The sequence below is a fragment of the Prinia subflava genome, chromosome 1 (genome assembly GCF_021018805.1).
Source record: "Prinia subflava isolate CZ2003 ecotype Zambia chromosome 1, Cam_Psub_1.2, whole genome shotgun sequence".
NCBI lineage: Eukaryota > Metazoa > Chordata > Aves > Passeriformes > Cisticolidae > Prinia > Prinia subflava.
The window spans coordinates 16219214-16233106 of NC_086247.1; the positions used below are offsets into that span (position 1 = coordinate 16219214).

Below are 13893 nucleotides of genomic sequence, written 5' to 3' on the forward strand. Positions count from 1 at the left end.
TGAAGTGCAAATCTCAAAAAGCAGAATGAATCATAAAAGAGAACAACAACCAATATGTAAAACTACAAAGTAACCAAAATGTAAAATAAAATACAAAAATGTACTTAACCAATAACCAATAAAACTTTTAACTTGTCAAGGTAGCCAATATATATATAATAAACTTATTCCAAATGCTTACATGAATATACTACAGAAATAGCGTTTCCACTAAAATATACTCTATAACAATTTCTGCTGTGAATTGCACCTTTTTTTTTTTAATTCTACATTATATGAAAAAGAGCCTTAGAACTGCTAATATTTTAGTTCAACAAATACACTGAGGAATGGACTCTTACATGCAGTTTTATTGATAGGCATTCAAGTTGTATTCCAGAAGAGCAGCTCATATGCCTGTCTCTTTCTCTTCACTGTTTGGTACCTCACACTGAAATTTCCAATTTTATAGTTGTGGGGGTTTTAAAGTTTTAATTATGGTAGTAATAATTAAGATGTCTAAAAATTTTCTGGTTTTCTGCTAGTCGCAAAACAACAGTAAATTATTTTTATTTCTCATGAACAAATTATTTACAGTGAGGGACTAGTATGAGTTTATCAAGAAGAGAGGCTCTGTCAGGCTCTGAACATAACTATGATAAACATAATTATGATAGGCATTTTTGAAACAAAATTATTGTAGTGCAGGGAAACTGAAACACAAGTGGTAGAACTAGCAATAAAAAATGTGAATTTAATTTACTCCTCGGTGAGTTTAAATAAATAGCAATTCAAAGAAATATTAATACACTTTCCTAAAATCATGCTACTTAAAATGTGATTATCTGACAAAAGCCCAGGAAGCAGCTTAGTTTTTTACTTTTTTTTTAAAGGAAATTTGTTGACATTCTCTAAAAAAATCTAAAAAGTATTTGCACTTCAATTAAAAAAACCAAACAAAACAACAAACAACTAAATAGCAACAAAACCCCAAACAAAACAGAAAATCAAACCCTGTCATTTCTGCTCCTATGAAAAACTAAGTAACAGAAACAGTCTGTTTCAAATTCAGAGATGAACTGATGCTAATACAAAATTTAGAAAGTGTATAATCAAGTATTGCAAGCAATGCATTCAGGAAAGTTTTAAAAGTATTGAAGGAAATATTTGCCATAAATTTCAATTAATACAAATGGGGTTTAGGGATGATTTAATTCATTTAAATCCATTATTCATGCAACATTTTCTTCAACTTGATTTTGTTTACAAAAGCAAATTCAGTATAAGGCTATGGATGTAATCTCTCAGATATACCAATCATATGGAATATTTTCCCAACAAGCTCCTGTAAATGATTTTACTCTGCCTAATAATTTTTTGAATGCAGACCAAGTTCCTTTAAGTCCTAAAAGGGATATTTTTGGTCAGCTATGTGTCTTTTCAAATTTGAGAAAAAAAATGAAAATTATTCCGCAGCTACATCAGAATAGAAGCCTGAAAAGAGATTAAATTGAAATTGGTATAAATAAATTTACTGCCTATTGTTTGAGAAAACTACAATAAGTCTACAAACATGATATAGTCATTTGCTGGAGAACTAGTTTATAGAATACATTTGTTTATAGAATATATTTGTTTTACCAAATGAAATATGAAATGACTTAGACACTTAGAATAGTATTAATCTAACAGAACAGCCTAGGAAAACTTTATATTTCTTTGGCAGTTAAAAACTGAGCGGTTCAATAGATTCAACATTAACAGTTCCAAGAAAATAGAAGACAAGAGAGTGAATTTGTGTGGTGTTCTTTGGGATAGCTTTTTTGTTTTGTTTTGTTTTTCTTTTGGTTTTGTTTGTTTTCTTTTTGGTTTTTTTGTGGTTTTGTTTGTTTGTTTTGTTTTGTTTTGTGTTTTTTGTTTTCGGGTGGGTTTTTTTTCTTTGTTCTGGTGGGTTTTTTTTCTTTTGTTTTTTTGGGGGTTTTTTGTTGTTGTTTGTTTTGCTTTTGTGGTTTTTTTTTTTTTTGGGTGTGTGTGTGTGGTTTTTTTCTTGGGTTTTTTTTGAGGTATCAAAGTGACCTAATAAATCTCGCCATAAATTGAACCTGGCTTTATCCTTTTATGAAAATAAATTATATCAATCCTTTCCTAGAACTGTTTGGAAAAAAACCCCACAAATAAACCAATAAGAAGTGTTCATGGTTTTCTGTGCTTTTTACTACATGATTTTCTTTTTTTGCTTTTGCGTTTTCTTTATCCAAACAGAATAATAAAGCCTTTTAAAATTCTGTGTGGTATTTTTTTAAATACTCTTCAACTCTTTTTCAGTTTCTTGTTAAAATGGAATATTCTTTATTTGCTTCTTGTCACATTTTAACTGTATTTAGAACCTTAATACCTTTATAACCTTAATACCTGAAAGCTTTGAGAAATCAAGTGTATGCTGTTGAAAATATTACCCTAGAAAAACTGTTTGAGTTAAAATCAAAACACTTGTTTTTTTTTTTTCCTTGTACTCAAACTATCATATATGGAAATGTGAAAAAAAAAAAAGGCTGCAAGACCTTTAAAGAGAAAACATCTAACTATGGTACAGGGATATTTGTTGTTGTCATTACATGTAATTCTTTTTTTTAGATTCTTCCATGCCTGTAACAACTGAAAGTTCAAACAGGATACAGCTTGAGAGAATATTATAGCTCTAATATTTGTAGAAATAGTAATCAGTTAGGTTCCTTGCAGTAGAGACTACTGAGGTAAAATGTTATTTGACTATGGAGAAATTATTTTTTGCATATATTTGCATAATGTCTGTGTATATAAATTTGTATATATAATTATGTCTAGCCTCCCTTTTACTGTGGGCAATTCTTTTGGGGCCACCACTCCCTTAATTGTCATGTCATTGATACCTCAGTTTGAACTGTACTGCAACATGGACTGCGAGGTCATGTTCTGCTAGCAGTATTTTACTTAATGATATTATTGTTTAAAATTTTGTGAAATAAAGTAGGCTAGAAATATCCTTTAATTTTCAAGTATTTTATAAACACGGAGTTCTGATTTTTCTAATCTCTTTTAGTGGTTTAAGTGTAGCCAACAACTAAGCCCAACACAACCACTCACTCATTCCCCCTGGTGGAATTCCTAATGCAGAATTTCCTCCCTAAGAAGCTGGGGTATAGAATCAGACTCAGTGGTGCATTTTGACAACTGTCCTTATGTAGATGATTTTATTTTGCTTAAAATTTTCTATGTGTCAGCATATACATGCAACGAGTTTGTTTTATTCTTCTATAAATAAATTCTTTATTTATTTCAACAGAAATTGAGAAAGAAAGCTGTGGGGATCCTGGAACACCATTGTATGGTATTAGAGAAGGGGATGGATTTTCTAATCGTGATGTTTTAAGGTTTGAGTGTCAGTTTGGATTTGAATTAATTGGAGAGAAATCCATCATTTGCCAAGAAAACAACCAGTGGTCTGCAAACATACCAATCTGTATTTGTATGTACCAAATATTTTCTTACTATTTTTAAGTCATTGTGATAACCTTTACTTATAGGTAATTATTTTTGTGATTGATTTCAGAGTTACTAAAATGTAATTAACTCTCCTGACAGGATGAATTTGCTTTTTTTTTGGCAGGTTTGCCTAATGTACATGTCCAAGGGACCGGTTCTAAAGCTGCTAAAACATTTTTTTCTCTTACACCAAATCTTAAAGCAATTCTCTTTAAGTGCTTTGATATAGCGGCTTATTATTGGCTTTTTTTGGTAGGATTCTGTTGATTTTATGATGTAAATTGTGTATGATACAATTTTCATAGCTAGTCTTATAAATAATTTTTTTTTCAGATTAGAAGTCGCTGAATTGAAATCAAGAATTTAAATTATTTGCATGTCCCCCCCATCTATTTTATATAAATACCTATTTATTTACCTATTTAATTTGCACTTAAATTATCCTAAGTATTTACAGTTCTCTTCCAGCTGCATTATACAGCATAAGCAAAACACTTGCATTATATAGCATATTTCATTATATAGCATAGGTATATACAATATTGTGATACTTATTGGTGGCAGCACCTTTCTTGATTTTTCCACTAAAATAGTATGGATCAAATATATTCAAAGTGCAATCAGTTGCTTTCATCTTTGCAACTCAACTTAATATGGCTTAACTGAACTTATTCAATATAATATGTTATCCTGATAACAACAAAACATCTCTTGTCTCTCTGAGGCTTCTTAATCTCTAATGCCTCTGTGTGAACAACAAATGATAAGGGCACTATTGACTTTCTGCTCCTTTGGTGTGCTCAGTGGGAGGGCTGGGCTCATATAAACAGTTCTCTAAAACAGAAAATAAGTGGTGCCAAGTGATTGTTATCAGGGGTGAATTGTAAGAACTGCCATGGATTTCCAATGCAATAAATATGTTCTTTATGTCTTGTGGGCTCTGCTTGGGAGGTAGTTTTATTGAGAGGAAGGGATATGAAGATTGAAAAAAACCCCTTCTTTCCAGATTCATTTATCACCACAAATAATGAATTATTCAGTTGCGGTACTCAGCACTAAAATTGTCCTTATTGAGTGTTTTATTCTGTTATCTAATTTAGCTCTCCCTTTTTTTGGCAGTTCCTTGTCTTTCCAATTTCACTGCACCGATGGGAACAGTTCTTTCACCAGATTATCCAGAGGGATATGGGAATAATTTAAACTGTATCTGGACAATAATTTCAGACCCTGGGAGCCGAATTCATCTCTCCTTTAATGACTTTGATTTGGAATCTCAGTTCGACTTTCTTGCCGTTAAAGATGGTGACTCTGTAGATTCCCCCATAATTGGAACATTTACTGGTGCTGAAGTTCCTTCCCATCTTACCAGTAATGGTCATATTTTACGTCTGGAATTTCAGGCTGACCATTCAATGTCAGGACGTGGATTTAACATCACTTATAACAGTGAGTATTCATTTGGGGTTTTTTTGTGTGTGTGCATGGTTTCGTTTTCAACATATCATCTAGTACATAGGCATAAGTATTTAAAAATGGCACCATGGTAATACAGCTTCAAGTAAATACAATATACCTAAAAATTCCTGATGGAGGAATTGGTTGGAATAGTGCTCAAATTTTCAGCTAGGGCTGAAAATACACATATTGTTCTCATTTATGGCTTTAAAGATCATTGTGGTAGTAGTATTTGGCAGACTGACAAATCAGGCCAGTTTCAAATTGTATAACAGGACTTTAGTAAATTTGCTGACAACGCAATTTGTGCCACATTATATTAATCACTACCATTGCCTGTACAAAACTGTTGTTCTTGAAAACTCATATGTTCAGCTGTGAACATATGTAATATCCTGGAGCTGATGGCTACAATCGTTGCTAGCTCCTAGTCACAGCAGTTAAGTGAGCAGCCAAAGGAGCTATTTGATCAAACCACAATAGACTGGTCATTTTTTTTTTTTTTTTTTTTTTTTTTTTTTTTTTTTTTTTTCCTGTTTTACCTTTCTTACTTACTGACCACAAGAACAGTTGAAGGTGATATCAAATATCTTCTCCAATACTAAATACCATTAGCATTTATTCACCTTTTTGCTGCTGAAACTGTTAAATTTCCTCTGAAACACAGATAAAGAGCTGCCTACCTTGCATTGGTACCATGTGTCATGTGTTTTGGTATTTACTCCACACTAAAATCTAGACAGGATATATTCCCAGCTAATGCAGAGATGTTGATACAAGGCCACAGGGCCACAGCATGAATAATTGCAAAATACACTGTGAAACTTTAATGGGAGCATATGCAAAATTAAATTTTGCCACTCCAGCAGTATCTTGAGGCATTAGACTTGCTGCTATGTGTAGAGCATGATAGGAATAAGAGAGCATTTAATAGGGGGTTCATCATACCCTTCAACCAGAGCTTCTCCACCTCATCAACATCCCCACATCTGGATATTTGGATTTCTTTCTTTTTCTTTTCTTTCTGATGGTAGAGGTAGAAGAGTTCTCCATGCCAACAGATAGAAAAACAACAAATATTTTGGTATTTCCAAAATGTGATGTCATGTGTAATTAGTCCCATCCCTGTGTTTCTCTCTAACATCTGAGAGTATATATAATTCCAGAGGCTTACTTGAGATGTAATCTAACAGCATTATTTGAAGGAGAGCACATCTCTCCCTTTTTACTCTAAAAAACCCTAAACTAACCCTTAAAAATAAAATGATAGATTAATGAGGTTGGTAATTGAGAGACCCAGACCAGATTTTTCTTTCAATTTTCACATTATTTTCATAAAATTTTATGGACTGATCTCCCTGTGGCTGTTTACTTTTCTCACATCATCTTTCACATCTCCATCTTTATTTTTTCTCTTTTTATTTCTGTTTTGATTTAGGTTGTCAGACTTTCAGAGAATTATTAAGATTTGCATTAAACATTGCTGTCTGAAAAGAAAAGAGTAAACTGACACCAGATTATTCTGTAAACATTATTTTTCTGATATTGTCTTGTATTTCAGCTCTCAGCGCTCTGATTCACCCTCAGATCATTTGTCACAAATGTAGAATGTAGACATGAAAAATATGTGGTATCTTCTTACTGGTTTTTACAGGTACCAGTCATCATTGCAAACTAACCTTTGACTGCTAGTGACATATCTCTGTACCGTAACTAAATATTGGAAAGTCAAGGGTTATTCAGAGCTATTGAAATATGAAATCAGTTACAATGAAAATGAGATATTGAATCTTTGTTTCTTCACAGAAGTTTTAACATTTGCACTGTGTTTTCTTTTGTCTCATGTCCTTTTAACATTTATAGCAGTTCTCTTTATTTTAAAGTTTCACTGTAGTGTGCTTAATGCTGTCAAGCCTAAACCTAGTGATGAGAAAAGCAAAGTCAGCTATTGGAGGATCTAAGGTGGTCTTCTAGGATAAAAATTAAGGCTGTATATAACTGTATTTTCTCAAGTCATCCCATTTTGCACAACTAGAACTAAATATAGGTCAGTTAATGTAGAATTTATAGTAAAAATGAAAGATGGAGAAAATTAGCATGGAATGCTCCTTAGATTTAGTTCATATTTTGAAATGAACAAATTCATCAAACACTGTCAATACTTCAGATTTAACATTTCAGTGACACAGAAATATACCTATCAGATAAATTCTGCTTATTTAAAAAAATTGCAGTCTTCTTTGGGCATGTAGTAGTTTGAACATGTCATTTAAATTATGCACCCATAGTATCAATGATACAATTTTAATTTTAAAAGAAACAACAATCCAATATTAATTTTTACCAGTTGTATAATGAAACCATTTAACTCTGAAAATAATTTAAATCATTTTACATATTTGAGCCCTTCAAAGCATTTGTGTTTTTATTTCTTTTCATAGGTGTGTTTGTGCATGTGTTTATTAAACTCTGTAGCTAAAATCTACTTACAGAAACAAAAATATCTCCAAATAATATCTCTATTTCTTCAGTAAAGATAGCTGCAATCTGAAAAATTACAGACGTAATCTTTCCATCTTAAATAAGGGCCAAAAGAGACAATAAAAAAAGGAGTGAATAGAATTTCACTCTGTCTTAGCATTTGTAACCCAAAGTTAATTAAAAATATCTGCTTTCTGCTAACACTCCAGTTGATATATTCCAAAGCTATCAGTCTTTTTTTGCCTCTTTCAAGAGTAGAAACAGTATGTCACAAAACAGTGTGTCTTGATCAATCTTTTCAAAAAGGATGTAAACTAGTAATGTAAATAACTTCATAATTTTTTGAGCAGTAGAATGAAGAAGAATAAAACTGAATTACTATTACATAATCTGATATTTAATCTGGTATTTCTCAGGAACTGTTTTAATGACATATTTATTTTTATTACAGAAACAAATATGATCTCAGATAGTTACTCTCCTTCCAGTAAAATTGAACATAAATCTAACTTCGGTTGGAATTAATCAAAAATTAGATTTCAAATGTGTCGCCTTTGAGTTATTAAGCTAAGTCCAACAGAGATTTCCTATTTAGTTAAATTTGGTGACTAGATCATAGAAATATGTGACTTGAAAATGAATGATACAGAGAATGTTCCAATAAGCAAAGGAATAAGAACCCAAAAGGCTGTGATTTTCTGCTTGGAAAAGGACGCAGAAGAGTGTTTCCCTAGACACAGCAGAACACAGGGACTTAGCAACCTAAAACTGCCTTGGTTTAAGTTGCTATGGAAATGCATACCTGATTCCTTGTTTCCCCTTTATATCCCAAAGCCAAGAGCTGTTAATGACATTTCTGGTGCCTGTGAAGATATTTATAAAGTCAGTCATCCCCTAATCCTGCCTGTAATAAGCTATATGCATTGAACTACTCAGTTCAAGGGAAAGTATGAGCCTTTTATCATATTTGTGACTCCTTTATGAATGCTTCCCACTTTATATATATCTTTGTTTAATTATGGAGAACAGAAATAGACATAGTATTCAATATAGCCACATAAATTACAAGCAAGAAATTTATACAGTCTTTTTGCTTCAGTATAGATTTCCTAGCTTAGGTCAGAACAGACAAAATGCACACTTACAGTGCAATATGACAACTGAAGCCATGTGACAGAGAATGCATATTTACTTTCTGTGACAGAGGAGTTAACGCAGAGGAAACTCAAAAGTTGCTAGGTCCTCCATGGGCAGGCATTCCACAAACCAGACTCATACTGACCTTCCTTTGGGCTGAGGTGGATGAGTATTTTGAGGTGGACAGCATCTTCCAGATTGCTTGATTTATGCTAGCTGTGGGCTTTGAGCTGTTTCTGTTTGATTGGGGTATAGGAAGTGCTGGGCAACTATCTTTAAATAAGGGTAGACCTGCTGTTTCTTGTTATGTAGACATTTTTTGTAACTGTTTTCATTACAGTTGTTTAATTGTGCTCAAAAAAACCTTATGAATTACATAGCAGCCTGACAAAGGTCCAACTGTGGGCCTCTGACATCAGCCTAATTCCTCCAGTTATTTCTGCTCAGTGGACCAAGACATGGACAATCCCAAATGATATATCTAAGGACTGATTTATTGTGATGTATTGCTGTGTTAGTGTATGTTCATCACAGCATGTTTTTCCTGCCATTTTCCTCCTGTTGCTCCTGCCAGTTGCTTCTTTTTCAGTCTCAGTACTTCTCAAGCTAGAATTCTTGAAAGCATAGTGTACTAGAAATAATATGAGTTTACATGTGATGGTACTGAAAAAGCCAGTACTTATTTACATAACTTTAAATAATCTTTCACAGCAGTTTTTAGTATGAAATATATTTGTATTATTTTATATTCTCTTAAATTTTGTTTTTTCTCTGATATTTTCTTCTGAAAGTGCTACCTTTACTTCCATGCTATTGCTGTACTTACCAGCTAAAACTCTTGGTAGGGCAATCCATCAAAACAATTAATTGCGCCAGTGGACTGCTCCTTTCTAGCCTTATTTGGAAGGACCTTTCAAAAGCTTGCTTTAGATGAGATGAGTTGTGATTAGCAACATACCTGTCTTACTGTCTCATGAGATCTCTGCAGTTCTTTCCATTCTGTATTTTTGTTTGTTTTGTTTTTAATGCAAAATGCATATTTTAATATCCTTCTGAGTTAATAGCAGAATATCACCATTGCCCTGATCTGTGATTATATTTCCTGGCATTTTTCCATATATTGCTAATATACCTGTATAGTCATAGTAGTTGATGAGGATAAATGCCAGGAAAACTGGATCTCCTCTTTACATGTAATAGTTCATAAGGAACTTTCTGCGGTTTCTTGATTTGTTGATGATTAGTAAAATATTAATTAATGATATACCCAAGTGTTCTTTTTCTTTTCAGCCTAAGGCTAATATTTAATATTACATGAAGCTTTTTAGAAGTATCAGCAGTTGGAATTTTGCTCATTGAGTCACTGTAGCCAGGCTAAGCTGAGAGTGACTGCTGTTGGTGGGACAGATTGTCTTCCACCATCTTGCCTCCCAAAGTCATTCTGTGCAGTTAAATTGATCACATAGGAGCAGCAGTGGCAGCAGTTCCTAAGATGAAATATAGAGCAATTAATTGATTTTTCAACCTCAATAAACTGGTGTCACACAAGCGCAAGCTAAACCTGGAGTCAACATTTATCTACATTTATACATAGCAATATTGAAAATCTTTCTCTGGGTTGTCTGAAAAGTAGTAAGAAAAACAGACAATCAATGCCTTCCCTAGAAGTGATGACTGTGAACAAAGAATTGGAAAACTTTTTGTAATTCCTCTGAAAAAGTATGGGATTGCATCACATTTAATGCCATCTTTGAATGGTAGGCAATTATTCAATGAAACCACTATTTTCATTCCCAATATATATGGCATTGCCCAAGTCAAAATGTAGATTAATAAAAGCTTTCTCTTGTCTGTTATTATGATTTTGAAAAACCTCTGTAATGGAACATCTGAGAAATCTTTCTACTAAGTTATTGAGATACTACTTTGTTTTAAAAAATTCATTAGGGGATTTGTATATGTTTTTTCTCACAGACATCTAAAACTGCAGGGGAAAAAAGTGAAAATCATCTTGTTAGGACTTAGTAATTTCTGATGTCTCCACATGTAAATCTATTTATGAAGCTACAATTTGCAGCCATCATACATGAGGAAGCTAGATATTCTCACTGAAAAATCAACATTTTAAAAAATATAAGATGAATGTGTGATATTCATCATTAATAAAACAACAAAATACAATAACTATGACATATCATTTAATGATAATGCTATAAATATGACTTTGCTCATTTCTATTAGGAAGATTCTCTTTCTTCTCCAAAAGTAAGGTATATTCTGCAGTAAAAGGTATGAGCAGTCTTTGTCATAGTATCCACATGTATACAGGGAAATTAATTTTTTTCAGTTTATCCAGACATAAACTTGAAATGTTCAAAGTTTCAAATTTCTTTCTTTGGTCAACATAATTTATTGTCACTGTTCACCAGCTCTGAATACAGGAAACAAAAGTTATTACGGTAGGATCAAGCCCATGAAGGTCAGTATGGCTCAAATGATATGATGGTAAATTACCTATACAATAGATGAGTAAAGCTGCTGTATCATACATAGATGCTTGCCCTGCCTTTCTGAAGGAACATTCTGTCCCATTTTAACATTAAATAGGATGAGTCTTGTTGGAAAAGGAGACTTCAGCCATCACTGAAATCCACCAGCAATAAGCTGTCCGAGCTGAGATCCATGTTGGTGTAATATTTTAAACAATTATTTATACTCTTTTGCATTTTCTGCTGTTGAGCAAGTTTTTGTTTCTTATTTTTCCCTTCAGTTTCCTGATACAAATTCTTTGTTCTTACTAGTGAACAAAGTCTTTAAAATGTCATCTTCCTTGCAAGAGTTCTATGTCCTCTACCACTTTTCTTTTTTTCTCTTAAAAAGCATTTGGACATAATGAGTGCCCGGATCCTGGAGTGCCAATCAATGCTCGTCGTTTCGGTGACAACTTTCAGCTGGGGAGCTCAATTTCAGTTATATGTGAAGAAGGATTTATTAAAACACAAGGAACTGAAACAATTACATGTATGCTAATGGATGGAAAAGTAATGTGGAGTGGGCCTATTCCTAAGTGTGGAGGTATGTATAATATTTCTTTCTAAATCAGGAGAACTTGATGTAATGCATTTCAAATTGCATCACCAAATGAAGTTGAGATTTTTGCAAATGAACAGCACAAAAACTTCTGTTATTGCTGATGCAGTATTTGATTAGAATGAAGATGCTGATCTCTTCTGGGTCTTTGGCTATGGTATTTAAAACTGTTTAAGATGTTTTAGCTCTGCTGCAGTACTTGTGTTTCTTCTTTCCACAGTGACTCTAGACTGGGGAAGACTTAGAAATTGATTTTTCTTTTTATAGAAATTAAGTACTTCCACACATTGCAACCTAAAACCACAGTGTTATGCATATTTCCTTGGACTTGTTTATACTAATTGACAGTAAAATATAATCTTTGCTTCATTACTTGTCTATATTCTAGGATCTTTGTACCTAAAGGGGGAAAAATTAGTTCAGCTGTTTGTAATGATTAAAAAATTATTTAATCCATGATAATATAATCTCCAGTTTGTTAGCTTTTACTTTAAACAGCAGTTGAGTTCTTATTTTCATTACGTAACTGCCTTCCCAAAAGAATGTGAACAATTTTAATACATTAGTGTGACTGCTTATGCTTTGCATCCATTTTTACTTTCTATGATTATTGTTTCATAGCTGTAAGGTGGGTCAGTTTCACTAGACAAGATAGGCTATAATACCTTTTCTTTATTATAAGGTTCATGGATATATACAGCATTGCTAATAAAATATAAGGTTGCATTTTCAATGTTACATTAAAATCTTAAATTACTGAGAACATTTTAAGTGTCTGTCCATGCACAATAATAATCTGATCCATAGGTGGTCTGAGACTCTGAGTGGAAAATATACTGGAATCCTAAAGTTTGAGACATAGATATATTTGAATTAGATGGTTTTTAGCAGCTGTAGAATTAGATATATTTTTAAAATTTATGATAAAATTGAAAGGCAAATGAAAGTATTTTTAAATTAACTATTTAATTTGGTCTTTTAGGGTGTTCAGAAGTTTTATTGGTGTTGTACACATTTGTCTGTAAAACAGAGTTGTTTGATATAAGCTCTACATATACCTCATAATTTCATTGTTATGTATATCGAGTCAGAGGCATAAGCTCCACATACTGACTAGGAATGTGATTGCTGTGCAGTTTACCTGCCACTTCAGAAATGTCAGAAATTACAATTTATGGGCGGGAGCTATTGAACAAGCTAGTGCAGATGAACAGGGACAACATTCTCATTTTTCAGGGCAATCCTGGCTAGCCTTTATGGTCACCAAACCCCTTTTCTATAAGCAATCCAGTCCTGTTGAGCTTTCTCAGGCAGAGTTGGATATGTCTGTGAAGGCACTAACTGTGTGTGTGTGTGTGCATATGCACAAGTGATCATCCTTGGTTGCTGTCTTCTTTTCTTTAGTGAATGGGTCCCGCTTTTGCTGCTCTCTGATGGTTTTGAGTTTGGGATTCCTGTCCTCATGCCTTTCATCTGTCCTGTGTGAGGGTTATATGAAGGATTTTCCCATAATCTGTTTTAATATTGTGCTGTTGTACCCATGCTGAAGCGAACCTTGGCCTTCCTGCATAACTTCTGAAAGGCTTATTATGCTGCCATTCTCTAGCATTAGTGATAAGCTCTTCAAAAACATTTCTAAAACTATGAATCTACAAGATGTTTAGTGCTTCTGTGAATAGCCTGTTATCCTAAAGACTTTTTCCATGCTTACATACAGAAATTTCCTGTTTGAACCACCGCACCTTGCTATACAAAGAAATAAATACAAATGACTTTTGAGAATTCTTAGATCAGACTAAGATTGTCTTCTACTATTTGACATAGGCCTGTGTTTGATAAAGAGATTCTGCTCGATGACCACCTCTAGTTGTGTCATATTTCTAGAGTTTCAGTTTGAACACATGAACATTGGGTATGAATCTGTCAGACAGCTATCAAATAGGACTGTAAAGAAAGAAGAGGGCATTAAAATCAGTGTAAAAAAGGTTAGGGAAACAATCTTTTGGCACGATGACTGGACAGTTTTATTTTCTGAAAAACAAGGCTCTTTAAGATAAGCTCAGCTGTTCTGAAGGGAATTACTCCTGGGTTTAGGAAATCAATATGCAATGGTGAAAGTCAAGCAAAACAAAATCCATTAAATATTTATCTGCAAAGAGCCATAATCAGAGGACAGATAAGAAACATTTTCTTTAAGGAAAACTGGCAGCAAAACACTCCTAAATAAAA

At 33.1% G+C, this 13893-nt stretch overlaps 1 protein-coding gene across 3 annotated transcripts in view; it reads left to right on the plus strand.

Annotated features, from left to right (window-relative positions):
• The window catches only part of CSMD3 (CUB and Sushi multiple domains 3), a 585345-nt gene that overhangs the window by 324007 nt on the left and 247445 nt on the right, over positions 1-13893 (plus strand). For all 3 annotated transcript variants that reach the window (XM_063423509.1, XM_063423591.1, XM_063423676.1), the window contains 3 exons: positions 3302-3484; positions 4621-4947; positions 11455-11649. In XM_063423509.1, the coding sequence (XP_063279579.1) occupies positions 3302-3484; positions 4621-4947; positions 11455-11649 (705 nt within the window). The remainder of the gene's footprint in view (positions 1-3301; positions 3485-4620; positions 4948-11454; positions 11650-13893) is intronic.